A 27,908-nucleotide genomic window follows, 5' to 3' on the forward strand; every position below is an offset into this window, starting at 1 on the left:
GACGTGGAAATTGTTTACTGAGCATTTCATCTAGTTTCTCTTAAAAAGCACATTAAGAATAAAGACTCCAAACCTGCTTAAGGAATAAAAAGCATCCATCAGTTCTTTACCCAGACACCCAGAACACAGCGAAAGCAGTCATTTAATGAGAGATTAGAGTCTGGAACCTGGGAAACAGCACGGTAGTTTAAACTAAGGACTCGGGGACCTGAGTTAGAGTCCTTGGCACCCACATAATAGCCAAGCTAACAAGATTCATGGTTAGGGTCATATTAATGTCTCTTGTGCCTGTACCCCCAATGTTGGGAAAGGGGAGCAGGCAGATCCTGACAGCTAGCTGCTCACCAGGCTAGCCAAAATAATGACAGGCTTCAGCTCAGAAGCAAACCTCATCTCAAGGGCCTAGAACAACACCAAAAACCCTCCTTTTACCTCTCCATGGACTTACACAGTGTGCAACCCCACAGGCATGTGTAACCCACAAACCAATGTTACCTGCACGTACATACTACACACCGAGCGGGGTGGGGGCAGGGATGGGAGGCCAGGGTCGTAGAATTCCATGAGATTTTGTTTCTCATAGTGCTTTTTAAAAGTTTGTTTTTATGAAGGGAGATGACTGGTAGAAGGGGCTGAATCTGTCACCTGTGGGATCAATCAGACACTTAAGCCCTGTTAACCCACTGCCGTATTATACAATGAGCCCTTTCTGGAGTTCTCAGTGGATTAAAGAGACAGGATGCTTGGAGGTACTCTGCACCACACCCGGCTCACCATAGGCACAGAACGGACCACTGTGGGTCCATTCAATAGTCTGGAGTGACTTTTCTGGGCCTTGGAAATGGAATGTTGAAGAATAACAAAAACAAGAGAGTGTGCCTTTGTGGGTCTTATATACTAGCTGGGAATAGAGGAAATAGTGGAACAATGGAATGAACGGATGAACTAACGTGTGGGGCAGATTGAGTAGTTACTGTGTTTTGCTGATCACACAGAACAGGATGTCCTGGTGGGGAATATCAAGAAATGAGCTATCTGATTTGGAGGAGACAGAGAACAGCTTCTCCGGGGGGGGGGGCATTTAAACATACTTGGAGGAAAACAGAACTGAGCATGCTATTTTTTTTTCAATATTTTTTTTATTATTAACTTGAGTATCTCTTATTTACATTTCGAGTGTTATTCCCTTTCCCGGTTTCCGGGCCAACATCCCCCTAACCCCTCCCCCTCCCCTTCTCTATGGGTGTTCCCCTCCCCATCCTCCCCCCATTGCCGCCATCCCCCCAACAATCTAGTTCACTGGGGGTTCAGTCTTAGCAGGACCCAGGGCTTCCCCTTACACTGGTGATCTTACTAGGATATTCAAGAGCATGCTATTTTTAAGTTAAAATTAGGAAAGTAAAAAACCAAGCTGGGTGGTGGCGGCACCTGTGGTCAATCCCAGCACTCAGGAGGCAGAGGCAGGTGGATCTTTGAGTTTAAGGTTAGCCTGGTCTACAGAGCAAGTTCCAGCCAGGGCTACACAGAGAAACCCTGTCTTTTAAAACAGACAGACAGACAGACAAAAAAAGAAAACAAAACAAGAATAGACAACCCTTCTCAGGCTAGAGAGGTGGTTCAGTGGGTGACACTTCCAGAACAGCTAAGGGCTAGAACTTCAGACCTTAGAGTCCCCATAAAGCCAGAGGAGGTGGCTAGACACAGGAATACCCCAGAAATGCTCAGGGCTGTAGTCAGTCTGGAGTCTGAGATACACAGGAGGTGGCAATAAGGAGACCCTGCCTCTGACAAGCCTTTGATTGTCACACACACACTGCAACGTATAGAAGCAAAGGCACGTTGTGTGCTTTTAGAGATTATATAGAAAATGATGCTGTGTGATGTTCTTCTCCATCTTCTTTTAACTTTCAAAGATTTTTGCATGGTGATACATCAAATAGATGTGTCATTATTTATTTAACTGTTTTCCTTATTGGTTAATAGAAGATTCTTCTTTTACTTCTCCTCCTCCTCTCCCTCCTCTTCCTCCTCCTCTTCCTTCTCTGCTTCCTCCTCCTCTTCCTTCTCTCCTTCCTCTTCCTCCTCTTCCTCTTCCTCCCCTTCCTCTTCCTCCTCCTCTTCTTCCTCCTCCTCCTCACTGTAATTATTCTTGGGTTAACATCCTGTGTCCACATGCACTCTAGGAACATAGAGGTGACCAGGATACGCTGTCCAGAAAGTGACTCCCTTCAGGAGTCAGGATGTGTAGAAACCAGCGGGGTGAGGTGAGGCAGGTGAGAGGCTCAGGTTCTTGGTAGAGGCAACATCCTGGATGAAGGTGGGGATGAGAGGCTCATGTGAGCATCCTAGGAACAGAAACAGCCCAGTTTGGCTCTAGTATGGTACAGGCTGAAGGGGAACAGTACAGGGGCAATGGACCAGAAGACTAGAAAGTCCCTGTAGAAAACCATTCTAAAGAGTGTGGACTTTGAGGCCAGGTATGGTGGTGCACACTTTTTTGGTTCTTTTTTTTTTTTTTTTGGTTCTTTTTTTCGGAGCTGGGGACCGAACCCAGGGCCTTGCGCTTCCTAGGTAAGCGCTCTACCACTGAGCTAAATCCCCAGCCCCGGTGGTGCACACTTTTAATCCCAGCACTTAGATGGCAAAGGCAGGCAGATCTCTGTGAATTCAAGGCTAGCCTGGTCTACAGAGTGAGTTCCAGGCCAAACAGAGCTACACAGTGAGACCCTGTTTTAAAAACAAAACAGACAAACAAAAGGAGTGTGGGATTTGGGCACTGGGAGGCAAGAGAAAGGCCTAGAGTGTTCCCACTATCCATGGTTTCCTTTCATTACATTGTTAACAACTACCATTAGAATGTCAGGGGGAAAAAAAAACTTTCAATGCAAACATATCGTTATAACTTACCTGTTTTATTCTTATTTGTTAATCTTTCACTATGTCTAATTTATAAGTTAAATGACAAAAACATTTATAGAAAGTTTGTCGTTGGGTTGGGGATTTAGCTCAGTGGTAGAGCACTTGCCTAGCACACGCAAGGCCCTGAGTTCGGTCCCCAGCTCCGAAAAAAAAAAAAAAAAGAAAGTTTGTCGTTATCATCTATCATTTTAGGCAACCCCCCAGGGGTCTTTGAAGGTGGCTCCTGGGATAAGGACGTGGGTTCTACTGTGTCTTGGCAGTTTGAATGATCCTTATGATTGGCATAACTGAGCAAACACCATTTGTTTTCATCATGTGCGGGGTGGAGCCCAAGCTTCTTTGCATGAGCAGTGCGTGCTTTACTGCTGCACCACACTCCGGCCCCGGCCCTGTGCTCAGGAGCCACACTCAGAGCTGTTGGCAACCTAATGAAACAGAAGCCAGAGGGGGTTGGGCATGACTCCTTCTAACAGCTCAAAGCTCAGCTTTGCTACCTAGGCTTGTAGATCTGCGAGTGAGCATGGTTCCATCAGGCGAAACTGCTCCCTCTGGCCCTGGAATAGGTGCCTGTGTTTAAACACACTAGTTGGCTTCATCCCCTGTCTCTGTGCCAGAGGTCCCTCTGGTGTACCCTGAAGACAAGGAGATTGAATTCGCTGCCAGTAGCTAAATGAGGCTCAAGTCTCTACCCAGGATAGCCAGGGAGGCAGGTGTGGTCCAGACTACATTGATAATTAGATCTCAGCCACCGAGCTGCCCATTCTCTCCAAGGACACAGCAGGCGTAGAACAGATCCCGGGCTCTGCCTCCCAAGGGCTGACGTCTCCATTTAGGGAGCGCCCCTGAAACTAATGGACAGTGACAGCTCCATTTGAAAAACATAGAAACACTTAACAGGGAGGCTGTAATCTGCCAGCCCGTAAGCTGCTGATTAGCAGGGAAATCACGCTCCACAGCAGCATGGCCCCCTTGCTTAACCCCTGCTCCCAGCGTCTCCTCTGTGCTATCTCACTTAAAGATTCCATTGTTCTAGGAAGAGGTGGGGGTGAAGGGGTGCAGAACTGCTAGAAGCTGTTTCTCAGCTCCTTTCACAGCCTCTGGGGAGCCCTGCAAATCAGCGGCCTTCCTCCAAGTGGGGATGGGAAGTGGATGGTTTTTAAGAAAAACAGCTCCTGAAGACTCTAGGTGTCTCAGCTAACAAGCTTCCGGTGTTGGCTCCTTTGGGTCTTGACATCCAAGGCAAAGGAAAACAGCAACAGAAATCCCTTATGATATGCCATCTACCAGTGAGCCCTCTCAACTTGGCCCATTTGCCACAACCCTGCCTACTCTTTCTCCCCTCTGGATAATTATAGTTGTTCTCATTCATTGTACCTGGTGCCAATGTAGCCCTCAAATACCCTTCATCCCACTGCATCCCCACCATCCTCCTTGGCATCAGCACTGTAATCTCCAATTTACCATGTTCCCTCATGGATCAATCCCATTCCCTGCAAATATGTCCGGCCCTTAGTGATCCTCACTTAGCTAAAGTCAGAGACTCAAAGGTACCAGCTCCTTTCTCTCCTCCCTCAGATCCTGTCAACACTGAATGCAAATGATTTATAGTCAAGCCCAAACACATCTTCCCGACAGCCCCCTTCCCACCGAGCCCTCATCCTTTCTCAGCCAGCTGTTGCAACAGTCTTCTACCTGGGCTGTTTCCAGTGTCACCCCTGTCACCTACAGCCTTTGTAGATGACACTGCAGATCTGATTTAAACACAACCATCATGTTACTTACAGGTTATCAAGAGGAGATGGGAATCCACTCATGCGCATGGCCATGAAGATCGTGCTCTGGCTCCTGTCCCTCTCTGTGACCTCTCCTGTCCCTCTTACCCCTTGGCCACTCTGCTCCCACTCTACCCTCACTGAGGACGGTGGCAAACACATCCCTGCCTCAGGACGTTTGCTCATACACTGCCTCTGCCTTCAGTGCTTTTTTGTTTGTCTGAGACACCCAACTGACACCGCTCCTTCCTTCACAAAGCATATATATACTCAGGGCCATTTCCTTAATTATAAATGACATCTGAGCACCTTTTGTGTATTTTGATTCTTTAAAAGTAGTTTTCTCAGGTTGGCTAGAAAGCTAGTTTAGTGGTTAAGAGCACAATGTCGCTCTTGTAGAAGACCCAAGTTCTGTTTCCAGTCTGCACATCGGGTAGCCTGTGCCTCCAGCCCCAGGAGCTCTGACTCCCTCTTCTGGCCTCCCTAGGCACCTGCACTTAAGTGCACATACCTACCACATATGCACTAATTTAAAACAAATGTAAGTCTTTACAAGAAATAGATTTCTCACTCTATAAATCTAGATTAGTGGTAGAGTGCTTCTTTTGTGTATCTGAAACCCTCAGTTCAATTCTCTGAATCCAAAAAGCAAAGAAAAAAAGAAAGAATATTAATTTTTTTTGCCTTTATATAATTTTCCTTTGGGCTATCTTTTCCTCCCTAGCACATAATCACTTAACTTATAACTCATATTTACAAGTTAAAGAGCCCCTTTCTGTAGCAGGCACCGTAAATACATTTTATCTAGTTAGCTATTAACCTTTAGGCTTGGGTTTGTTGTTGTTTTTTTTTTTTAACTACACATACATTTTTCAGTTTTTAACATCACTAGACAGAATTTTCTTTGGTACATCTTGGTTTTGACCCTTTTGAAATGTCTTTTTCACTCTCAAAGCATAAGTACATTTATTCAAGCTTTTTTTTTCTGCAACTTTCTTACGTTTGCGTCTTTGCATCATCTGAAATTTGCCTTTTGAGTACTCTTAGCTTTATCAAGTTTGTGCCTGCAAATTTCCCATAGCAGAGTGAATACAAGATACTCTTTCCCAATAGTGATATTCTTCTTCTATTAAAGTTGATATGCACTTGTGTGGTGAGTGTGTGTGTGTGTGTGTGTGTGTGTCTGTGTCTGTGTGTGTGATGTGTGTGTGTATGTGTGTGTGTGGTGTGGTGAGCATGTGTGTGTGTGTGTTCTGTGTGTGTGTGTGATGTGTGTATATGTGTGTGTGTGGTGTGTGTGTATGTGAGTGTGTGTGGGGGGGTGTGGTGAGCATGTGTGTGTGTGTGTGTGGTATGGTGAGCATGTGTGTGTGTGTGATGTGTGTGTGATGTGTGTGTGTATGTGTGTGTATGTGAGAGAGAGAGTGTGTGTGTGTGTGATGTGTGTGTGTGGTGCTTTGGTGCACAAGTGCACATGTATGTGTGTGCATATGGAGTTCAAAGGTTGATCTAGCAGGATGTCTTGCTGAACAGCTTCCTATTCTATTTTTTGAAGCAGCCTGGCCAGCAGCTGAGATGACAGGCCCCCTCCACTGTGCCTGGGTTTTTATGTAGGTGCTTGGGTATAGAGCTCAGACCCTCATGCTTGAGTGACAAGCTCTTTACGAACTCAGTTGTCTTTCCAGCCTCACAAAGATGTGAGCTTTAACAAGAGCTTTAAAACCTCAAGCCTGTGTCTTCGGGATTTAAAACTTGAGTAGCTCGGAACTAACCCCTGTCAGAAGCATGCACTGCGGGGATGACTCACAAAGGAAACAAGAAAACAGTTCCAGGCCCTTGTCATACATGTCACTTCATGTTGTTATCACCACAACCCCACATGAGAAGACCCACAGTTGTCCCTGTTTTACACAAGAGGAAATGTCCTCGGAGTTGTTCAGCCAGTAAGCAATCAGATGCCAAGGTTCTGATCCCTGTTGCAGGGCACAGAACCCAGAGCTCTCTTCTGTTCAGCTCTGGCTTCCTCAGAGTGCCCATCCCATCCCTTTTGCGAAGGCTCTGTGGAGACTCTTCACTCTCCTGATGACAGGAGCTCAGTGACAGTCCCCAGTGTCCCTTCTGCTCGCTCTCAGAGGCCAAATTCAATGGCTCCTTTTCAGCAAACTTTCCTGCCCAAAGTGCATCTGCCCAAAGTGGCTTCTCTCAGTCCTTAGCATATCTGAGTTGCTCTCTCCTGGTTCCCCTGCTTGCTCTAAGACAGTGTTGATGGAAGTTTAATCATTGGCAGTAGGAGGAAAACCTGTGCCTAGAAGGATTATCCTTATGGATTTAAAGGGTGCCGTGAACAAAGCCATGCGGTGCATGCCAGCTGCATGGGAAGTGGCTGGTGGTCATTCTTGTTATTATCCACCATGTCTTCCTCAGTGTGCCAATTTGAAAGGTTTCTTTTCAAGTTCTCTCCCCAGAGCCCAACAACACCTGACTCCCTCTGGTTCTCAGCTAGACGGGCGCTGGCCTCTCAAAACCATGATATCTCAAAACGGAAATCACCATCTTTCTGAATTTTCCCACATCCTGGCCCTGCTGTTGAGAGAACCATATTCTCTGTCAATCAAAGCAGAGACCTCAGCACCCACGGTTTCACTCACAATTCTGCCCCACCACACCTTCCAGTCTACCACTTTGTACCAGCTGTCTTAGTAAACGTGGGGGCAGAGAACATGGCTCTCACCGTAGGTGGATCCAGCTCCACATCCCGCACTGTGATTGCTAGCAGTTTGACCTTGGGGAGTTGATTTCCTGGCCTTAGTTTCCACATCTATGAAATGGGAGATAATATTTGCATTAGTTCCTTTTTCTTTTTTTTCCGGAGCTGGGGACTGAACCCAGGGCCTTGGGCTTGCTAGGCAAGCGCTCTACCACTGAGCTAAATCCCCAACCCCAGTTCCTTTTTCTGATACCATGTTAAATCCCTGGTGGAAGCAGTTTAAGGGAGGAAAGGTCTGTTTCGACCCACAGTTCCTGAGGATATTGGCTCACCTTGATGTGGAAGACACGGCAGCAGCAGTGTGAGGTAGCTGGTCACATCATGGTGGGCTGGAGGCAGAGTGTGGAGACCTAAGCAGAAGTGTATCTCACTTTCAAGGCCTGCCCTCAATCCCCCAGTGACCCACTTCCACTCGCTAAGCCACAATCCCAAAGTTTCTGTAACCTCTAAAGTTAGTACCTGCAGCTGGAGACCAGTTCCTCAAACATAGAACTCCACATTCAATAAAGTCACAGTAATGATATACTCCCTAAGGCCATTGAGAGATAATGTGGGTGAAGTCTTGTGCCGGGGGCCCAGCTGTGGCAAACACACAATACAGATCACCCACCATTATTATGACTGATACTGTAATAGAATTAGATTGATGTTGCCTCCTGCATAACTTACTTTCCTCATCGTCGCGATCAAATATCTGATAAGCAGCAGGAGTGTGCGGTGGCTGGTCACAGCCCATCAGTGGCTAGGACGCAGTGAGCACACAGGAAGTATGGCCGGAGTATGATACCTCATAGCTTGCATCTAATAACTCACTTCCTCCAGCAAAGCTCCGCCTCTTAAGCCTGTCACAACTTTCCAAAACAATGTTATCAGCTGAGGAGCAAGTGTCTGAACCCTCACACATATGGGAGACACTGAACATTCAAACGGCAACGCCTCCTGTAAACACTAGAATCCTGAGGGTGTCTGTGCACATGGGCTATGCTGGGAACGCAACAAGAGCAAGAACTCTGATATAGTAGTTCATCTCTCTCCTTGGGCAGGAGTTTAGCGTGTGCATGCGAATTTCCTTCCACACCAGGTCTTCCTATTTGGAGAGAGAGAGTGATTTTACCTTCTGGAACCTTGTAATTAAGGGCCAATGATTAATCCAGCTATCTGGGACTTTGTGGTGACACTGAGAGCTTATGTTTGGGTTCTTCCTCCATTGGCTGATTTTGAAAACTATATTCTGTTGAGCTAGAAGCAACTATAGTTCCTGATCAAGAGCAGCAGGATGGCACTTTAAGGGATCTGCTGCTATAAATGTTGAGCTCTCCAGGTGATGTATGAATGTCATTATTTGACATCTGACACCCATTAAAGATGGGAAGTACCTTAATCTCATGTCTTTCAACAGATGGCCTTGTCTGACTCATTGGGGGTGGGTGACTCGGTGGGGACATGCCACATGCTGCTAGCCCCACCTCCTCATGCCTTTGGTGTACCTTTCCTGACTTCCCAAAAGGAAACCAGGAGTGACCTGAGAGATTCAGCACCCAAAAGCTGGGAGCCCAAGGTCGTGTAGCAAAGGTCATGAGAATTTTGCATTTTACATTGCTCTCATTTCGGATCATTGAAACAGCCTCTCTGCGTTTCCGGAAGGGAAGGGATTGGAGAAAAACCACACCCGGTTCCGTTCAGTTCTGTTTTATTTTGGCTTTTATTTTTGTTTTGTTTTTTTTCCACCCACCACAAGTTCTTTTCTCCCCCTCTCATAGTGTGGGCGAAACGCTGAAAACTTCGACCGGTTTTTCACCCGCCATCCACCAGTCCTAACACCTCCTGACCAGGAAGTCATCAGGAATATTGACCAATCAGAATTCGAAGGATTTTCCTTTGTTAACTCTGAATTTTTAAAACCCGAAGTCAAGAGCTAAGTAGATCTGTAGACCTCCGTCCTTCATTTCTGTCATTCAAGCTCAACAGCTATCATGGTGACATTTTTTTTCTTTTCCATTGCCAAGTTACATCCGTGTTTTCTTTTCTGATGAGGCTAGAGTGGCCATGTTTCAGAACCCAAATGTCCTCAAGTAGTTTGGAGCATCTCGAGGAGATGGAATTATGCAGGTGGCATGTAGAAAGTGCTGCATAATCGAGACACGCTCAGAGCCCTACTATGTGCATCCCTAGCATGTCGGCTCACAGGCCCCCAGGGGAGAGAAAATGCTTGCTTTTCTCCCTGGTCCTCTGCACTGCCATTTTTACCCTGACCCCCAGTCTACATCCTTCCTACAAAATGGATAGACGAGCCAAATGCTAGCAACATTCTTCCACCTTCCCGGCTGGGAGCTTGGCTTGAATCCAAGTATATGGCTGCTTTGCCCTAGAGGGAATCCCTCCACGCTGCCTGTTCTGGAGGCAGTGGAGCTTTGAAAAGAACATGCTAAAAATAAAAATTTATTTTTATTTTTTTAACTCAATGTTAAGAAGATTATCTAAGTCCTGGGGAAAAAAGGAATGCGCTTTTAGACAAGTTTCCATCTAAAAGCACTTCCAGGGTCGAAGGCAACTAGCTTGTGTGCTGTCACCTTGCTGTAGTTTCTAATACTGTGTGTCTGATAGTGGTACCCTCATCCCCCAAACTACTCCAGAATGACATTTGGCACTGTTCTTAGAACCACATGGTCACTCTAGCAAGGTCCTAAAGGACCCTGATTCTACATTACATTTCAAATGTTACTTGCTTTTTTTTTTAATTTCTGTCATCATTGAAATGCAAAAAGAAAAAAAAGAAAGAAAAAGAAAAAAATTACTCACTTTGTTACACATGCTTTAAAATCTGTGTCCAGATGTTATTAACCATAATGCCCTGCTTTGTTCAACCAAGAAGACGGCTATGGAACCCAGCAGAGTTCTGCCTGTGGGGTGGGGACTTGTCTAGATATACCACTGGTGTTGGAGAAGTAATTGTGTGCTCTGAGAAAGACACCATCTCTCCAAACCATGATGGGTGCATTCTTCAGTTTGATGTCATTTTGCAAGATGTTTGTGGGAATGTTTATTTGCACTTCGGTATCTGTTCTGATAATTTTCTCCTAGCATCAAGATACAATATAAAAAAAGAAAGAAAGAAAGAGAGAGAAAGAGAAAGAAAGAAAGAAAGAAGGAGAAAAAAGAAAGAAAAAGAGAAAGAGAAAGAAAGGAAGGAAAGAAGGAAGGAAGGAAAGAAGAAAACCTATTTCAAAGAAAAACGTTCCCTTTGAACAAGGAGGACCCACACTTCAGAGTAGGCTCTAAAGAAGGAATCCAAGAGAAAAGGGTTAAAGCTGGATCTTTATTAGCTTCAGCATTAACCAGCCAGAGAGTAGGACCTGGAGACTATTCAGGATGCCTGATGTCTTGGAATGGGGTGGGATAGACAGGCTGGAGCCTCCCATACCATCAGACTTCAGAGACCACATTCCCACAAGAGTCAAGCTAGGAACATTCCCAAGGCCCTTAAGCTTCTCATCAAAATTACCCCTCTTCCAAATTTGAGCATCCTTGAGCAAGCAACTCAATGAGCTCCCAGAAGTCCACGGGAGCCCCTGGAGCCGGAGAGACTTCATTTCTTCCTGAACGGATGGGCATGGCAGGTGGCCCCTTACCTTTGCCTATATCTTAGCACCCTGTTTTTCTCACACAGTCCTGAGGAGAATTCTTACCACAGGTCAAAAGATGTCTGGGTCCTCCATTGCTTCAGCGGGATCACACAGAAGCTTCCAAAGGACCATATCCTTGAAGTATATCTCATCTTTAAGAAGACTATGCCTTGGGGTTCTGCTGAGACAAAGACCCTTATAGTTCATTCTTTCCTGGACTCTTGCAACTCAGCTTTAAGCTTGGGGCATGTCCTGCTTAGATCATGTGAAGCAAGCTTGTTGTCCTAACTGACAGTCTTATGATATTAGCTACCAAGAGAGACCAGGGCAATCCTGCTCCTCACTCTGTTATTGGGGCAACTGGCATCTGTAGAGTAGAAATAATTTCCTGCTTGGTTGGTCAGTGGCGATACAAACACAAGTATCCTGACCCCTGACAAAGGACTCTGTCTGTTCTGTAACAAAACAAATATTTCTGAGCCATGTGTCCACTCTCAGACAAGTTATGTAGGGTCTTTCATCTGGTCACTGGGTCACCAGGCCTTGGACATATGCTCAGAATAAAAACCACAGAGAAACCTCGTGCCATTGGCAAGTGATCTGAGACAACCTTAGAAACAGTGTAGGAAGGAATGATGGATAGATGGATGGATAGATGGATGGATGAATAGATGATAGATAGATAGATAGATAGATAGATAGATAGATAGATAGATAGATAGATAGTATATGTAAATATATACACTACGCTCTACATTTTCAGATTCTTACCATTATGTTTTAAGGTCCTTAGTTGTCAGAAATAGATACGCAAGCCGCAGTGTCTGTTCCCTTAGTTTGATGAGGGTGGGTCAGAGAAGCTTCTGAGAAAGTAATGGATCATGAATCAGACCTCCCACTGCTTCCTCTTCCACCAGTTTTCTAGATCAGAGGAAGCCAAGAAACACTTTTCATCACATAAGATCTCTTATGAAATATTTTGCAATTCTATCCAAACAATAAATTATTTATTTTTTGCAACCATCCATTTTTGTATCCTCCATCCATTCAAGTAGCATTTATTGAACACCAACTGTGTGCCAGGCTGGGTGCCAGGATCCTGGTGAGAAATAATAAAGATGCAGTCCATCTCCTTCTCCCTCTTTCCCCAGCATACCATCTGTGGGAAAGATGGCCGTAAAACAAGTAATTGAAAACATGCTGTTGTCTAAAGTCTCTGAGCTTATTAAGAAAATCTTCCGATGGAGGTTTTCACAGCTTCTTAGTCTCTTGATAGACCATGTTTTGGAGCTGACAGCATTCTTTCCACCTAGATGTCTACAACAATCATGTACTACAGTGGGCAGAGAAAGAGTGAGGTGGGATGGACTCTTCTAGAAGGCCAATGACACAAGCTCCATACTTGATCTGACTAGAAGCTCCCACAACATGAACAGGTGCCCATGTCTTGTGGAGAAAGGGAACTAACTGGTTGTACAACTTACCACTGAGTCTGCAGTGTCCACTCTCATTGTATATCCATCACTCGGCTATCTGCAGGCCCTCAGGGGGGAATACCATTTCCTTTTAGATCACTGATGATTGAATCATGTGACCCTTGCTGGTTACATCCTGATCCCTCTAGCCCATCTGAAACAGACTTAAAAGACACACACACACACACACACACACACACACACACACACATACTTAACTTCTGGGAGAACTGAAGAAAAAAACATAAAAGAAATCTTAACTAAAGGTGCTGAAAACTGTGACCAATCATATGTCTGGATCCAAGAATCCACTTTTAAATCTTGTATATTTCTTACTGATCTCCTCCTCTAAGAAAGGATGGGGTCATGATAGACCCAAAGCAGGCCAGTGGAATTAACATTCTTCCTAGGATGGGTGTTTCTGGTCCCACGTGGCTTCAGATGCAATTCTCAAAAGAATTGTCACAACAAAGGAGCCCATTCCCACTCAACATTGTATGGTAAAATTTTGGAGAATTTTCATGGGAAGGCCTACTCATGAGAGAAACTCATTAAAAGGAATTCTTATTTGGAACACATGGCTTACTGAAGCACAGCAAATTAAAAAAGGCTTCCAGAGTTGGAGCTGGTAGGAAGGAAGTTCTGTCACATGCTCTCAGGTAAGGATAGCTGGGTAGAAAGAGAACCCAAAAGAGGAGCTGCCTATCTTTTGCCCCCAGGTCTGCCTTTCTGTACACACAGAGCGTTGTGGCTTCCAGACCTCGTGCTCATACATAGTTGACTCCACACTGACTCCATTTACATAAGCCTTAGGACCTATGAAAATAACTGCTATCAGTTTTGCTTCAATGTGAAGAGGAATCTGCCTCAGGAATTAGGAAAAGCTAGGAAGTACCCCTTTAATGAAGTCTTCTTTATCGATTTGATGAGTACTTATGAACAGTCTGTTGTGTGCTCAGTAGCATTGGAAACACAATAGCACAGAAACAGACAAGTACCTTGCCCTCTTGGAGAAAAACAATGCAAATTCCCCAAAGCATAAGTGTGCTGAAGACAATGAGAAGGATGGGGCTTAAAGGATCAAGAAAGAGAAACAGTATTAAAGAGGCAGAAGGTATCCAAGCTCCCCTCCAGATACATAAAGTAGCAACATGGAGTGCCCAAGCCTGGACACAAAAGCCCAGTATGAACAGGTCCCCACAAGAGATGACCCACCATGTAGGAAACAGCTTCATGAGTAGCCTTAGCCTTGTCTTCTATACTACCCTCTTCCAGATGACCTTCTGACACCAATTTGTCTCCCTCAGTCCCATAACCCTACTCAGACACCCTAATAGGAGGTACCTGTCACAGGGGAACATCCAGAAAGAAGTAGGTTAGAGCCTAGCAACAGGAAATTCTTATCAGCCAGTCTCCATTAGGGGCTAAACCTATTAAGATTAACCAAAGTGAATCAGCCAGTAAACTCTTGTGTAACACACCCCTGGCTTCAGCCAGGCACCTACGTGTTGCTAGTGAATCCCAGGAACCGTGAAAACAGTCTTCAGGCTGTCTCTCCAGCCAGTGTAGTTGTAATGAGGGGAAAATCAGCTGCTATGTGGTCAGATATAAATCTCCATCCCACTGCACAGGCTTGGGCAAGTCCCTTCATTGACCTATTTTCTCATATGCTCAACAGTGGGAGACAAGGACATCAGCTTTGCCTTCTCCAGACAGATGAGGTGAGATTGGGAAGGGCTAATAGGCTTGCAGGGGCCCTGGAGAGACCAGCACATCATAAAGTCACCCACATCCACATTCTCTGGTAGAACCTGCCTCAAACTAGTCACCAACTCCTGGACGCAGGCAGGCAGGCAGGCAGGCAGGCAGGCAGGCAGGCAGGCAGGCAAGCTAGCTGGCCAGGTTACCTACTCCAAGAATTGAGTAGTTTCATCTTTCAAGCTTTCCTTCATAGCTCTTGCTTTAAGTTTTGTATTGTTTCTTATGGAAGCACATCACCACCATCTTTGGAGAGACTCTGGCTAGTGAAGACCCAGATTCTACTCTTGTGTTCAGCTTTTGGGCAGCATTTCAAAGCCCAACTTTCACCAATCTCTTTTTGGGGGGGGGCTGAATCGAAAATAGGAGTTAAGTAGACCCTAAGGGCCTGGCCAATTCTGAGCCAAATCTGACACAGTTCTGGCACCAGCTAGGCTGTCTGTGGTCAGCAGTGAGTCTCAGACATTGTGAAGGTGAGGTGGGTGGTGTTTAGCTTCTTGGAGTGAACACTGAGCTGCTCTCCTTACATCGTCATTTGCCTTCTAAGAGCAATCTCTCTCTCTCTCTCTCTCTCTCTCTCTCTCTCTCTCTCTCTCTCTCTCTCTCTCTCTCTCTGTCGGCTCCTGGCCACAGGCGTTGTCATTGAGTTGTTCTCCTCCAGGATACTCATCTAAGAGCTAAGTCTATGGTGTTAGCTGTGAGGAAACAGTTACCAATGTAATTCACCTCAGAGTCAAAGCGTAGGACACTCCCCTCCACACAAACGCACACCTCTTTAGGGCGATTCTTTAAAAAAGAAAAATCAATGAATCTTTTCTTCTCATAGAAAATTGGCACCAAGTTTTCTCTCCCCGCCCCGCCCCAAAGCCAGCATATAATATGAACGGAGAGCTGATGTGAGGCATGCAGCTGCTAAAAGCTGTCAGCACAGGGCTTTCTGACTACTCAGGAGCTTTCCTCAGCCTTCTGGTAACTGGCATGTCCTGGTCATGTTTGCTGCTGCTGCTGCCGCTGCTTCTGTTTTAATGTGTTTGCTTTCCATTTGGCAGAGAGACAAGCGAGACACCTCCAACTTCGACAAAGAGTTCACCAGGCAGCCTGTGGAACTGACTCCCACTGACAAACTCTTCATCATGAACTTGGACCAAAATGAATTTGCTGGCTTCTCGTATACTAACCCAGAGTTTGTCATTAATGTGTAGGTGAATGCAGATTCCATCGCTGAGCCTGTGTGTAAGGCTGCAGGCTGAATGTCTATTATCAATTCCAGTCTTCCAGGATTCATGGTGCCTCTGTTGGCATCCGTCATGTGGAGAGCTTGTCTTAGAGGGCTTTTCTTTGTATGTATAGCTTGCTAGTTTGTTTTCTACATTTCAAAATGTTTAGTTTAGAATAAGTGCATTGCCCACTGATAGAGGTACAATTTTCCAGACTTCCAGAAACTCATCCAATGAACCAACAGTGTCAAAACTTAACTGTGTCCGATACCAAAATGCTTCAGTATTTGTAATTTTTAAAGTCAGATGCTGATGTTCCTGGTCAAAGTTTTTACAGTTACTCTCGAATATCTCCTTTGAATGCTACCTAAGCATGACCGGTATTTTTAAAAGTTGTGAGTAAGCTTTGCAGTTACTGTGAACTCTTGTCTCTTGGAGGAAACTTTTTGTTTAAGAATTGGTATGATTAAACTGAATTCATATATGCAAACCCTCCTGTGCACATGTCTGTTTTTTAACATACTACATTGCAGACAGGAAGAACATAAAGTGACATTGCCATGTGACAAGTGTCCCTCACTAGCGTTGATTTTCTTTGCATGGAAATCATTATATACATATAAAATGGAACATTTCATATTAATTTAGTGGACTTTCAGATTTGAGGAGGCGAAAAGAAATCAGAAGATTGACAATAGTTGGGCTTTTCTTTCCATGTAGAAATAACTCTTTTAAAGAAAAAAAACAAAAACTACTTTGTATTGATTCTTTGTGAGTTCTGCATCAGGCACCCCAATCCCAATCACCTCCCAGTCCCTTCATAACCACCTTCTGCTCTTACAACCTCTGCTCCCCAAGAGAAAATTAAAAAAAAAAGAAACAAACAAGCAAACAAAGACATTGTCACAGTGTGTCCCACAGTACACCCTTTTGTCCACACATCTGCACTTGCAAGTGTTCATTGCAATGAGTCATTGGTCTGGTTCAAGGCCTTTGGCTTCTGCTACTCTATCAACATTGGATCCTCTTGGATATCTTGCTGTTGCCCTGTGTCATGGAGATCCTGAAGCTTTGAATCTGCAGTGTCATCCCTTTCATGAGCTCCAGCAACTCATAGATGAGAGGGATGTTGGGGTGGACCAACTCGAAGCCCTGGATCGGGGCCTGCGTGGTAGTTGAGTTGGTCAACCCACCAGCTCTCCCACACCCACACCACCAGGGCAAACTCTTCAGCACTGCCTGGGCTAGCTCACCTAATGCCACAGCTGACAGCTGACAAGGAGCAGGGCCAGCTGTCCATCTTCATGCCCTGAGGGCTGGCTCACCCACACCCACTTCATCAGAGCCACCTCAACTGTACTGCCCAGATGAGGAGCAGGGTCTGCTCTCCCAAGTGCTACAGCTGGCAAGGGGTGGGACCAGCTCTCTGGTTCTTATAACCCTAGGGCCAGCTCTCCTGCTTGCTGCAGGTGGTGAGGGATAAGATGAGGGAAGGCATCTCCCCTGAAGGCCATCCCTCAACCCTCCTCATTCCTCCCCCACCCTCCAACACCCCTCCTTAAGCCCTCGTAGCAGTTGAGTGGAAGAGTTGGTTGTCTTGTGCTCACCCATGCTCCCACCACCAGGGCCAGCACTACAGTGCTGCCCAGGTGTGTGTGTGTGTGGGGGGGGGGATCGTTCTCTTGAGTACTGCTCCTGGTGAGAGATGGGGACCAGTACTCTAAAGTGCCACAGCTATTGAGGAGTGGGGCCAGGTCTGCACAACCCTTGAACATTAACATGGTCCCAGGTAGTAGCCCAGACCTGGGATGTCCACATGGCCTTTAGTGGTAATAGGAGCCATGGACATTGACATAGACCCCCTGATGCTGCATGGTCACAGACTCAGACATGGCCCTCAGGGGTAGCATGGGCTGGGACCTCACCATGGCCTCAGCTGGCAGGGTAGGCTATTGACAACAGGCTATTCCTCTCAGGCCCTCACATCTCCAGTTCCACCTCTCTTCATGGTGCTCAAGCTGCTCCACTTCTCTTTCTCTCCCAGCTGTGACCACATCCACACTGTAGTGGTCCTGTTGCACGTGGGCCACATGGCTGGCAGGCCTCTGGGTGCCTTCACCCACCCGCCACAAAGTGTGGTGGCGGTCTGTGAAACATGACAGCAGACTGGCCTCTTGGAAATAATTCAACAGGACTAAGAAATGGCTACATTCTTGGGTTTGGGTGGCTAGGTTGGCAGAATGCCTGATGCATGAGATCCTGGATTTGATCCTCCGAACTGCCTGAAGTAGGCATGGTGGTCCACCCCTTTGGCTACATAGCAAGTTTGAGACCAACTTGGACTACTTGGAACCTTGCCTTTAAAAGTGAGAAGTTGGTGAGATGGATCAGCAGGTAAAACTGCCTGCTGCAAAGGCTAAGAACTGAAGCTTGATTCCCATGACCCACACAGCAGAAGGATAAAATGAATTCTTACAATCTGTTCTCTGAGCTCCACATACATGTTTTGTCCTGCAAGCGCGCAAGCGCGCGTGCGCACACACACACACACACACACACACACATGCACGCACACACAAACTCATAAATATATACACATACACAAACAGATAACAGTAAATTTTAAATGTATGCATCCTTTGAACACTGTGCAAGTTTGTCGCAGTGACTACCTACCATCTAGTTCTGTGTTCCTTCCATTTACCTCCCTGACTGCTACAGCCATTCGAAGCTTTTCCATTTGTGAACCCTAAGCTTGATGCTCTTACTGTTTTCCCATACCCATAACCTGAGTATCTGAACCTTGTCTCAGTCAGCGTGCTTCATGCTTATTATTAAATATGAAATACATTGGTATCGAGTGGCGGCTCAGCAGTTATGAGCACTTGCTGTTCTTCCAGGGAAGCAAAGTCTGGTTCACAGCACTCACACTGGGCAACTCACAGCTGTCTGTAATTCCAGCTCCAAGACACTCAACACCCTTCTAGACTCCTCACATCTGCAGATGTGCACGTGAGTGTGTGCGTGCACACACACACACTCTCTCACACACATATAACATAAAATCATCTTTAAAAATAAATACAGAATATTTCATAAAAACTCTATGATAAGAGTCAGCCAGGAAGCTGGTGTCAGTACAGACAACACTTTCCTGTGGCCCTTGGAATAAGATTTGTATTTTAACTGCTAAACTAATTTAACTTAGCACGTGCACAGGGGAAAATTGTATGCCCTTTTCTTAACACCATACTTGCACAGAAAGACACAGGAATCATGGGGGAAATAGGAAAGATGCCCTCCAAATGATGCTGGTGAGATAAGGAGTCCCTCTTAGTGCAGGATGGGACAATACTGAATCATCCGTCAGCCCACTGCATCCATCCCTGAGTGGGTCATGCTTCTGTTTTTTTTGTGGAAATATGCAGTAACACAGTCTGTAACACATGCCTTTGTAGCTACTAAGACTTGTGGGTAGCAGAAAAGAGCAAATGAGTCACACACCAAGCACACCCTGACTCTATGGTTTATCCATCCCCTCTTGGAGGAGCCCCCCCCCAAGTGGATCAAATGGGTAGATACAATGAATCCAGTGATAGTCCATCTTTGAGGGACTTTGGAAACCCCGCCAGTGAAAACTAGCTAAAGATACCTTCAAAGTTGAGAAACTGTGGTTCTATGCAGCATACATGAAAACAAAAATCCATAGATTTCTATAGGTGTTTGGTAACGTGTCCAATTTGAGATTGTGTGTAAGAGCTGGTTACCATTACCTGTCAGTCTCTCCAACTTTTCCTATCTGCTATAGACTGACCCACCTTTCATCTAGAGAGCACTAGGCACCTGTGCTGATCCAGGCACAGTCCTAGGCATAAGGATCACACAGCCCAACAGTTCTTTTCTCTACTGAAAAGAACATAGTGGCTGCATAAGTCTCAGTCTCTTGTGTCTCATGAAAATGAGAGAGGGCTTCTATAGAAGTCTGGTGGAGGATCTTCCAAGTAAGCAAAAGTGCTTATTCTCAATCCTGGTGACCTGTGCTAAATCCTATGAGCCTACATGGTGGAAGGAGAGAACTGACTTCCTAATGCTGTCCTCTGACATCCACACACATACCGTGGCATACATGTGTGAACATGCCCACACACATAAAATACATGACTATATGTTAGTTTCCTATGACAAGAAAGTCTGTGGTTTATTTTAATTAGCTTAGCCTGGTCCCATATACTTTTCTGAACCTAGCAGTGTGTCTGAGCTAACAGGAGAGACAGGAGCTTCAATTGCCTGTGACTAAGCTGTATTAGTTACCAGTGCCATGTTACAAGCTACCTCTAAACTTTAACACAATGAATATTCCCTCTTGATATCTGTGGATTTTGAATATTTGTATGGCCAATCTAGTTGACAGTCTTACTGGGTTTTAGACAAGCTGTAGGACAAAGCTGTAGTCTCACATGACATTCAAGAAAGGGACCAAGTTTTACTTCTTGTCTTCCTCACATTCTTGTCAACAGCATCAGTTCCTCATGAAGTGATTCCTCTAGGACCACCTCTGGGCACACAAGGTGGCTTCTGGAGTCAGTGATCCAATGGGAATGCCCAACTTGGAGATCACAGACTTTGCACCCTTACATCAAAAGTGAGTCCTCATACTGTTATTGTTTTCTCTTCTTCAGATGCCATTCAGTAAGTTCAGCCTAGGTTCAAGGGAAGGGGGTTAGGCATGGTGAGACCACCAGGAGGTGGAGTGTTTGAGGACCCTCTCAGTCTGCTTGCAGCACAGATGTGAGCAACACCACTGCAGCTAGAAGCAAAGAAGAGCATATGAATGTAGAGTGAGCTTTCTGAATAAAAATTGGAACCTGGTTTTAGGGACAAATGGAGATGTACACAAACCACGAAGGTATATTCTTTATGTGTGAGAAATTTGGATTTCCCTCAAGATGTCTGGGACCAGAGAGAGATACATGAGAGGCAAGCTAACACTGTGACAACCCACCTGGCCTTGCATTGGTCCACAGAGCTGTCTGTTGTTTCATAGCAAGCTTAGTGGTTAAGGCAGGGGTCTGAATCTCACCCTCTGAGGAATTATATCTCTTTATCTTCGGGAACACAAACCCTATCAAGGTAAGTTGACATAAAACACACACAATACAACTCTGCATCGGTAATCTAGCGCTCCAAAACTCAGTGGATTTTTTGAAGATTTGTTTTATGTGTATAGTTGTTTTGTCTGCATGTACATATGTACACCATATGCATGCCTGATGCCTTTGGAGGTCAAAAGAGGTCATTGGATCCAAAGAAAGTGGAGTTGAAGGTGATCGTGAGCCACCATGTGGGTGTTGGGTAAGCCAGGTCCTTTGCAAAAGCAGCAGGTGCTCTTTGCCACTGAGCCATATCTCCAGCCCAAAATTCAGTTGATTTTTTTTAAACCAGCTGTTTACTTGGTTCAGAATAGAGGTTACTCTGGTCTGGCCACTTCAGGTTAGCATAGGCAGAGTTGTCTCGGCATCTCAGGCACCTGGAAAGTCAACTGGTAACAACTTTAAGATGGCCTTATCCACAAAACACTGATTGACAGACCAGGGGAAGGTCAGTGGGTGGTCAGTGTTTGTTTTGCGTCCTTGCTCTATGATAGTCTTCTGAACTTCTGTACACAAATCACAAATATTTACACATGGGAGATTTGGAGTGGCATAGACTGCTTCACATAGTGGATTTAATGACTCTAAAGAGCAAGCACGAGAGAGAGGCCCAATGCACAAGTGTTCTTCAAGTCTTTTCTTTCCCATAAACCAGTTCAAGGGGAGAGGAAACAGACTTCACTCTGGGACAGGAGATTTTGCAAAAGCAAATGAACACAAGAATAGGGAATATTTATGGCCCAAAATTTGAATCTTCCACACTGTCCTTCAGTGGAATCATTTATGAATACCGAGAACAAAAAAAAAAAGAACAGAAAAGAAAGAAATTTTCAGGAATATCCTGGGCTTCCCCATGGTCAGACTCTAATCTTAACAAGCAAACAGTACCAGAATTTAGGCTTGTGATCTGGATAACCTGAACCCACTGGAAAGCTGCTGGTTTAAGCTCTTCAAACAAACAATGGTAAACTTTCACATCCTCAGATTTATATCTGCCATAATTTTCTTTCTCCAGCATCATATCCAAGTTGAGATGCTGGTGGAAGATGAAGGAAAGGGAAGCAAGAGAGATGGGAATCAAACTGAGAAACTTAATCTCACGCCATCTCCAATATCTGTCTCTAACATCCCAGAGCTAGGTATCTGAGATCCTATGTTCTTGTGGGGTTTGATGAGTGAATGCCAAAGCCCATGTGAAATTTTGCTGATACTGAGACCATCCCCTAGGAATTGATATTTGCTCAAAAAGTTAATCCCCATTTCAAAAAGCAACACAGGTTTGAGTTCTAGGTCTTGTTCAGGGAATGAAACAGTTTATCCACTGCAGAGTTTTGTACCATGAATACTGGCTTTCCTGACATTTGGCCTGTGTCTTAGTTGCTGTGAAAGACATCACAAGCAAAGTAACTATAATAAAAGAAAGCATTTAACTGAGAGATTGCTTACAGTTTCAGGTTAGCCTATTGTCATCATGGAGGGAAGCAGACAGGCATGGTGCTAGAGCAGTAGCTGGGAGCTTTACATCCTGATCTACAGTTAGAGGGCAAGAAACACTGGACTTGGCTTGGTTTTTTGAAACCTCAAAGCCCACCCCAAGGGTCCTCCAACAAGGCCATACCTCCTAATCCTTCCCAAACAGTTCCACTAACTGGGGACCAAGCATTTAAACACATGAGCCTATAAGGTCATTCATTATTCAAACCACCACACATAGCCAAATGAGATCATGTGTCAGGGTGAAACTCAAATGATACTTGAAAAAGAGGTGCAAAGGTAGACCGTTTGGTTTCAACCAGTGACTTCTACTTACACAGACAAGGAGGAAAATGAATGTTTATGAATGAAATGTGTCCCCATTGAAGGTCTGGATCTTTGTTTCTATATGGGATCAGAACCCTAAGGCCAGTTGGACTGTCTAGAGAATTTGTAAATATCAGGTGGGTTGTAGTAATCTGTGCCTGTTAACAGACATCTAATCACTAACCCACATGTCTGACCACTAACCCGCTGTCTCAGTCTCAGTGGCTCACAGGTCTTACAGAGAGCTTAGCTTGGAACTCTGCTTCGGCTTTTTTTCTGAACCACAGTTAAGATGATGGCTTGTATGTCATCTAGGTTCAACTAGGGAAGAATCCCCCCTCAAACTGCTCACATGGCTCTCATCAGGATTCAGTTGCTTGAGAGGTAATGAGTTGAGCCTTTCCAAAAATCAGTATCTTAATTGCTTTTCTGTTTCTAAAACAAAGTGCTAAAGGCTGAATAATTCTTGAAGAATAGCAGTTTTAGTTCAAAGTTATGGATATTGGGAAGCCCAGGAACATGATAGTTATACCTGTTTTGTGTCTGAGCAGGCCTTTGTGTTGTCTCATGATGATGAGGAGGGCATCAGGTGGTAGGAAAGAGCAAGCTTGCTTGCTTGCTTGGGTCCCTTTTGTCCTAAAGCCACTAATAACATTAAGGCTCCACCCACATGACTTCATCTAATTGTAATTGCTTCTCAAAGGTCTCATCACCAAATTCCACTAACATATGGCCTTGTGAATTATATTTCCAACATATGAACATTTGGGGAACACTTCTAAACCATAGCAAACTGCTTACTTGCTCAAAGAGTACAAGTCAAGGAAAAAATGCAACTGGAACACCATTGGAAGGAGGAGGAAAGTTTTGTCTTCCATAGCTTAATCACAGTAACTACACCATTTCAGTTTTTCTAGACACTGTTCATTACAAGTAAATTACAAGAAACAGTGCACACTCAGGAGAACTTACCCAAGGATGTAAGTAGGCAGAAGGGAAGTGTCAAGTCATGCCAGAAACTGTCAGAAATTTTTTACCAGACAAAGTAGCCTGGTGCAGAGGAGAATAGTGTCTTAGCTCTGTCCAGTGAATGGATGTAGCCAGTCTTTTTCAACCAGATCAACCGCTTCCTTAAAGGGGAACTAGAGGGGTTGGGGAGAGGCCTTTAGCCTGTCTCTAAGAGTAGATGAGTTGCTTTGGATGGCTGACTGGATATAATTAACTCAGACAGAGAATATTTTTGGTCCATGATATTTTGAACTTCTCATTGACAGAACATACATCAGTGTCGCCTTAAGCTTGGAAGATGAGGAGCCTTTGTTCTCAAAACAGAGGTATGCTTTGACCCTCTCCTTACCCCCCAAATAGTTGTTTAAATAACAGTAATTCCCCTATAGTTTCTGACATTTAAATGTTTGGTCCCCAGGTTTACAAGGGAGACAGTATATTGTGCTGGAGGTGGGCTCTGAGACTCTAAGTTGTGCAACCTTTCTGGTTTACCCTTTCTGCTTTGTGCCTGCTCTTCAAGATATGTACTACTGCTCTAGCCACCATATCCACCTCCTGCTGACTTTACTCTGCCATCATGAACTCTCACCCTCTGAAACCATACACTGAAATAAACCCTTACCTTGGTCTTAATGCTTTGTCACAGCAATAGACAGGTAACTAATACAGACCCCTCCCCACCACAAAAACAATAGCAAACAAACAAACAGCCCCCATAACATCTACTTCCTTGGTTAAACAATGGAAAGCCAAAGGGAACTTTCGTTAAGGATTTCCTATGGTCTTGATTCTAACTTTATCCTAAGATGATTTTACTGGCAAGTGGATGTAGCCCAGCAAAGGAGGTAGTGGATGAACAGAGATGTTGGAAAGCATGTAAGGGGTGATAAACTGCTACTTAAATTAAGAGCAGGAGAAAACACCCCTAGATCTCATCCATTTTCTCACAGCTTGGAAGTGTTTTTTCTTATTGCCATTTGATGACAAAAGGCTAAGATTCTGTCAGGAATAATCACTGGACATGGGACATGTGTCCATGCAGCCACAATCCTCACTTCTAGACCAGTGGCCATGAGGGTGAGTCAATATGCTGAACAGAATCCATATTTAAAACAACGAAGGGGGTGGTCACAGGCTGCAGTCTATAATATTGAGGTTGTAGGACAGATGCTTCCAGAGGTAGAAATGTTAGTTGTTTGTGTTTTTGACACAAGTGGAAGGAAGGCCCTTCTTGATAAGGTGACACATGAATTCAGTAAGGAGACGGAACAAAACCTGAGGGAATCGAGGACTACAACTGAGATATCAATTGTTGGAGGAATAGAAAGTAGGGTCATGAGGCTGGAGGCTCAGGCTAGAGACTGGCTGCTCTTCTAGAGGACCAGGATTCAATTCCAAGCACCCACATGGCAGATCACAATTATCTGTAACTTCAGTTCCAGGGGATCTGACATCCTCAGATGGACACATGCAGGCAAAAGACCAATGCAAACAAAATAAAAAATAAATAGTCTTTTCAAAAGAAGATGGGCTCATGTGGTTAAAGAATGCAGGCATGGTGAAGCGATGGAGATTGACCCTTTAGGAGGAGGGAGAGGGCTGACCATGTAGACTTCACATTTTGGTGTGAAGTTTGGCTTTGAAGATCAGTGAGAGTGCTTCAGAGGCTGTATTAGCTTCTTGTTGTTGCTGTAAAGAATACAATTTTAGGCTAGATAGGAATAAGGAGGGAAACACTCATTCTGACTCACGGTCTTGGAGTTCAATCCACAGTCTCTTGGCCCTGTGCACTTGAACAAAACATCGTGGATATGGAACATGTGGCAGAGGATAGCCATTCACAAACTCCAGACAAGGAAGCAGAAAGCAGGACGGGATCCGCCCAGGACCAAGTCTGACTTTCAAAGGCTCACCTCTAGTGACCTACTTCTGTTGTGTAAACCCCACTGCATAGTTTCCACAACCTCCCTTAATCATGGCACCAGCTGGCAAGCAATCATTTGAAATGTGAGCCTATGGGGCTGTCACAGGCTCCAGCCATGGCAAACAAAGAACGTTCTCTAGAGAAAGGGAAGCAACTGATTGTCTGTGTAATTACGAAAGGACTTTGTCAGGTTGGTGTTCACAGTCAGATAGATGCTGGGTGGTCCCATGATGGATGGCCACCTGCAGTTCAGCAAAGGAAGGAACTAGCAGCCATTCAGCTCAATAAAAAAGCCAGAAGCCTCAAGACAAAGGGTCAAGGATGCTGCTCCAGCGTGAGACCCAAATCCTGGAAGCTTCTTGGAGGGCAGTAGCATGAGAATATATTTAAAAGCTGAAGATTCCAGAATCTGTTGTCCATGAGTGACAACACAATTCAGAAAGAACTGAACTGTGCATGCCTGGACTCCCTCCTTGGTCCACTTTGTGTTGTGTCCTATTTCTCAGAGAGATGGCTCCACTGTCACAGAGGGCCAAGAATGACCTGGATTGGCTGACTTTCATTCATTCCACAGGTCTCTGGAAGTGCCTTCATAGGTGTCAGTCATAGGTGACTCCTTGGTGTCAGTGAGGTCAGCCAAATTGAGCCTGGCCACCACATGTAGGCATGAGCTGAATCACATCACAGGACATGGTTCATGGGGTGAAAGGAGGGGCAGGAGGATGGGTGAGCCACTCAGGTAGAACAGGTGAACCTCTGCCTTCCTTAGAGAGAAAGAAGATTCACACTGGTTGACCCAGTCTGTCTCTGGCTTCTCTGAAGAAATCACCACGATGTCAGGAAAAGAGGAAAAGCTGAAGTAGATTAAAGCTTCATCAGCCGGGAGGAAAAGCTGGTCCGGTGGATTGGGTGACTACACAAAGGTATTGTATTAGTCACTGTTCCGTTGTTATAACAAAATACCTTCGATAATAAACCAACATGTGAGGTTTATAGCTTTGAAAGTTCCAGTCTGGGTGTGGGTGACTTTGTAGCTTTGAGCCTCTGAAGGGCCAGAGTCCCTCAAGTTCCTTAAAGTGATGTCACCAATAGCCTAAGGAATGCCCTCCGGCTCTATCTTGTAAAGGTCCTCCCACCACCTCCTAAAGGTGCCATCCTGGGATCAACTTTTTATAAAGCACCGGTGACAATGGACATTCCTCTAATCTATAAACAGATATCAATCCTTAGTCTATAAATTAGGGGGGGTCTTACCTTCCTTGGAAAGAGTCTTATAGAAACAATTGAAGGAATTACTTTGGCCTGTCAGGTGGACCACCCTCATTGTCTTCACAAATACATTCATACAGGAGAACCAAGAGAAAGAGCATAAACGATAGAGGTTAAGGTGACAGACTAAAACAGAGGGAGATGAGACCCAAACCTAAGAACGTGACAGCTGCCAGAAGTCGTGTGAGGCAGAGAGGACGCTCCCCTACAGACTTCAGAGAGCGAGAACTTACTGACTCCTTTATTTCACGTTTCTGGCCTCCAGGACTGTGGAAGGATACCTTTCTTGGTTTTAAAACACCTCAGCCTGGGATCATTTGGTACAGTATCCATGGAACACTAACACACCAGGATTCTCATTATTGGCTGGCATTGAACCTAACTGCTGTTAAAAGAACCAAACGGAGATATCAAAACTGAGCCGTTTAGTATAAGGACATGAGGGTACCATGCAGAAGTGCGGTCGCCTGTGAAACCTCCTCCCAAGGTCCAGGAAGCAAGACAGGAAGGAACTAGCAAGGATGCTCAGACAGTCAGAGGAAGGTGAGGCTTCTGCCCTCGCTCACTGTGAGCTGCAGTGAGAGCAAGGACGCCCATGTCTGCGGGTGCCACCCTCTTAGGGATGCCGGAGATAGCCATTGCTTTGCACAGTCCAAGCCTGGGGACAGCCTGCCTTCTCCTCGCATACACCCACCTGAGCTTGGCGCAAACTCTTGCTGTCTGATGCTGCAGAGTGGTGGAAAGCTACAGAGGATGGACAAAACTCGCTGGCCATCTGCTCCTCTTCTGTGTTTTGTGGGTTTATTTTCAAATGTTAAGCATTTGAGAGCAGCCGTCAGGCACCATCTCAAAACCTAACCATTTGGCTAAAGACGTTCACTTCCAAATCCACGGCAATCACTCGGCGATCAGCAACTCCCCAGGGTTTTGAGTAGGGGCTGAATCGTATTTTGAAACAACATCTTCAAATATTATCATGTAATTTGATAACCGGAAAAGGGAAATATGATGTCTTGTTTCTATGATACAGACTTTGGGAAGGGAAACTACAAAAATCTTGCCAGACAAGCTGTTTGGAAAATGGAGGAATTCTTTAGTCAAGAAAATATGAAGGCTTTGTGGGGGGTTAGGGGTGGCTTACAGAGGTCTCTTAGGCATGCAGAAATGTATATGTTTATTAGAAAGGGACACACACACATGTAGCTGGCAGGTGATAGAGCTAGTAT

The 27,908-nt window shown here is 45.1% G+C and overlaps 2 protein-coding genes and 1 long non-coding RNA gene across 16 annotated transcripts in view; 2 read left to right on the forward strand and 1 right to left on the reverse strand.

The window, feature by feature from the left end:
* The window catches only part of Prkcb (protein kinase C, beta), a 331,348-nt gene extending 315,327 nt beyond the window's left edge, over positions 1–16,021 (forward strand). For 4 of the 12 annotated variants that reach the window (XM_087624875.1, NM_001172305.1, XM_087624966.1 and 1 more), the window contains 1 exon segment: positions 15,364–16,021. In XM_087624875.1, the coding sequence (XP_087481001.1) occupies positions 15,364–15,516 (153 nt within the window). In that variant the 3' untranslated portion in view covers positions 15,517–16,021. 12 annotated transcript variants of the gene reach the window in all.
* LOC134483820 (uncharacterized) lies at positions 1,148–8,269 on the reverse strand. 3 transcript variants are annotated; one of them, XM_087607714.1, is made up of 4 exons: positions 8,128–8,269; positions 7,731–7,808; positions 7,423–7,509; positions 1,148–2,307 (listed from the first exon to the last, which is right to left on the reverse strand). In XM_087607714.1, the coding sequence occupies exons 1-4, from the start codon at positions 8,192–8,194 to the stop codon at positions 2,180–2,182; spliced, it is 360 nt and encodes a 119-aa protein (XP_087463840.1). In that variant the 5' UTR covers positions 8,195–8,269; the 3' UTR covers positions 1,148–2,179. The 3 variants fall into 3 exon arrangements, with proteins under 3 accessions (XP_087463840.1, XP_087463845.1, XP_087463847.1); XM_087607719.1 differs by having other exon boundaries at positions 1,148–2,345; positions 8,128–8,261; XM_087607721.1 differs by lacking the exon at positions 7,423–7,509 and having other exon boundaries at positions 1,148–2,345; positions 8,128–8,240.
* Positions 16,022–25,850: 9,829 nt separating the features above from the next.
* On the forward strand, positions 25,851–27,680 carry LOC147996959 (uncharacterized). The gene is made up of 2 exons (XR_015652479.1): positions 25,851–26,336; positions 26,948–27,680. It is a non-coding gene; the product is annotated as an uncharacterized LOC147996959 (long non-coding RNA).
* The last annotated feature ends 228 nt before the right edge of the window (positions 27,681–27,908 follow it).

The sequence above is a fragment of the Rattus norvegicus genome, chromosome 1 (genome assembly GCF_021556685.1).
Source record: "Rattus norvegicus strain SHRSP/BbbUtx chromosome 1, alternate assembly SHRSP_T2T, whole genome shotgun sequence".
Taxonomy (NCBI): Eukaryota; Metazoa; Chordata; class Mammalia; order Rodentia; family Muridae; genus Rattus; species Rattus norvegicus.

Excerpts from the sequence above, each read along its gene's own strand:
- LOC134483820 (XM_087607714.1), bottom strand. The coding sequence starts at position 8,194 with ATGGGCTGTGACCAGCCACCGCACACTCCTGCTGCTTATCAGATATTT. Across the intron at positions 7,809-8,127 it reads TGATCGCGACGATGAGGAAA|GTCTCCACACTCTGCCTCCA; the intron begins GTAAGTTATGCA and ends ACTTCTGCTTAG. Across the intron at positions 7,510-7,730 it reads GCCGTGTCTTCCACATCAAG|ATGTGGAAACTAAGGCCAGG; the intron begins GTGAGCCAATAT and ends CCCATTTCATAG.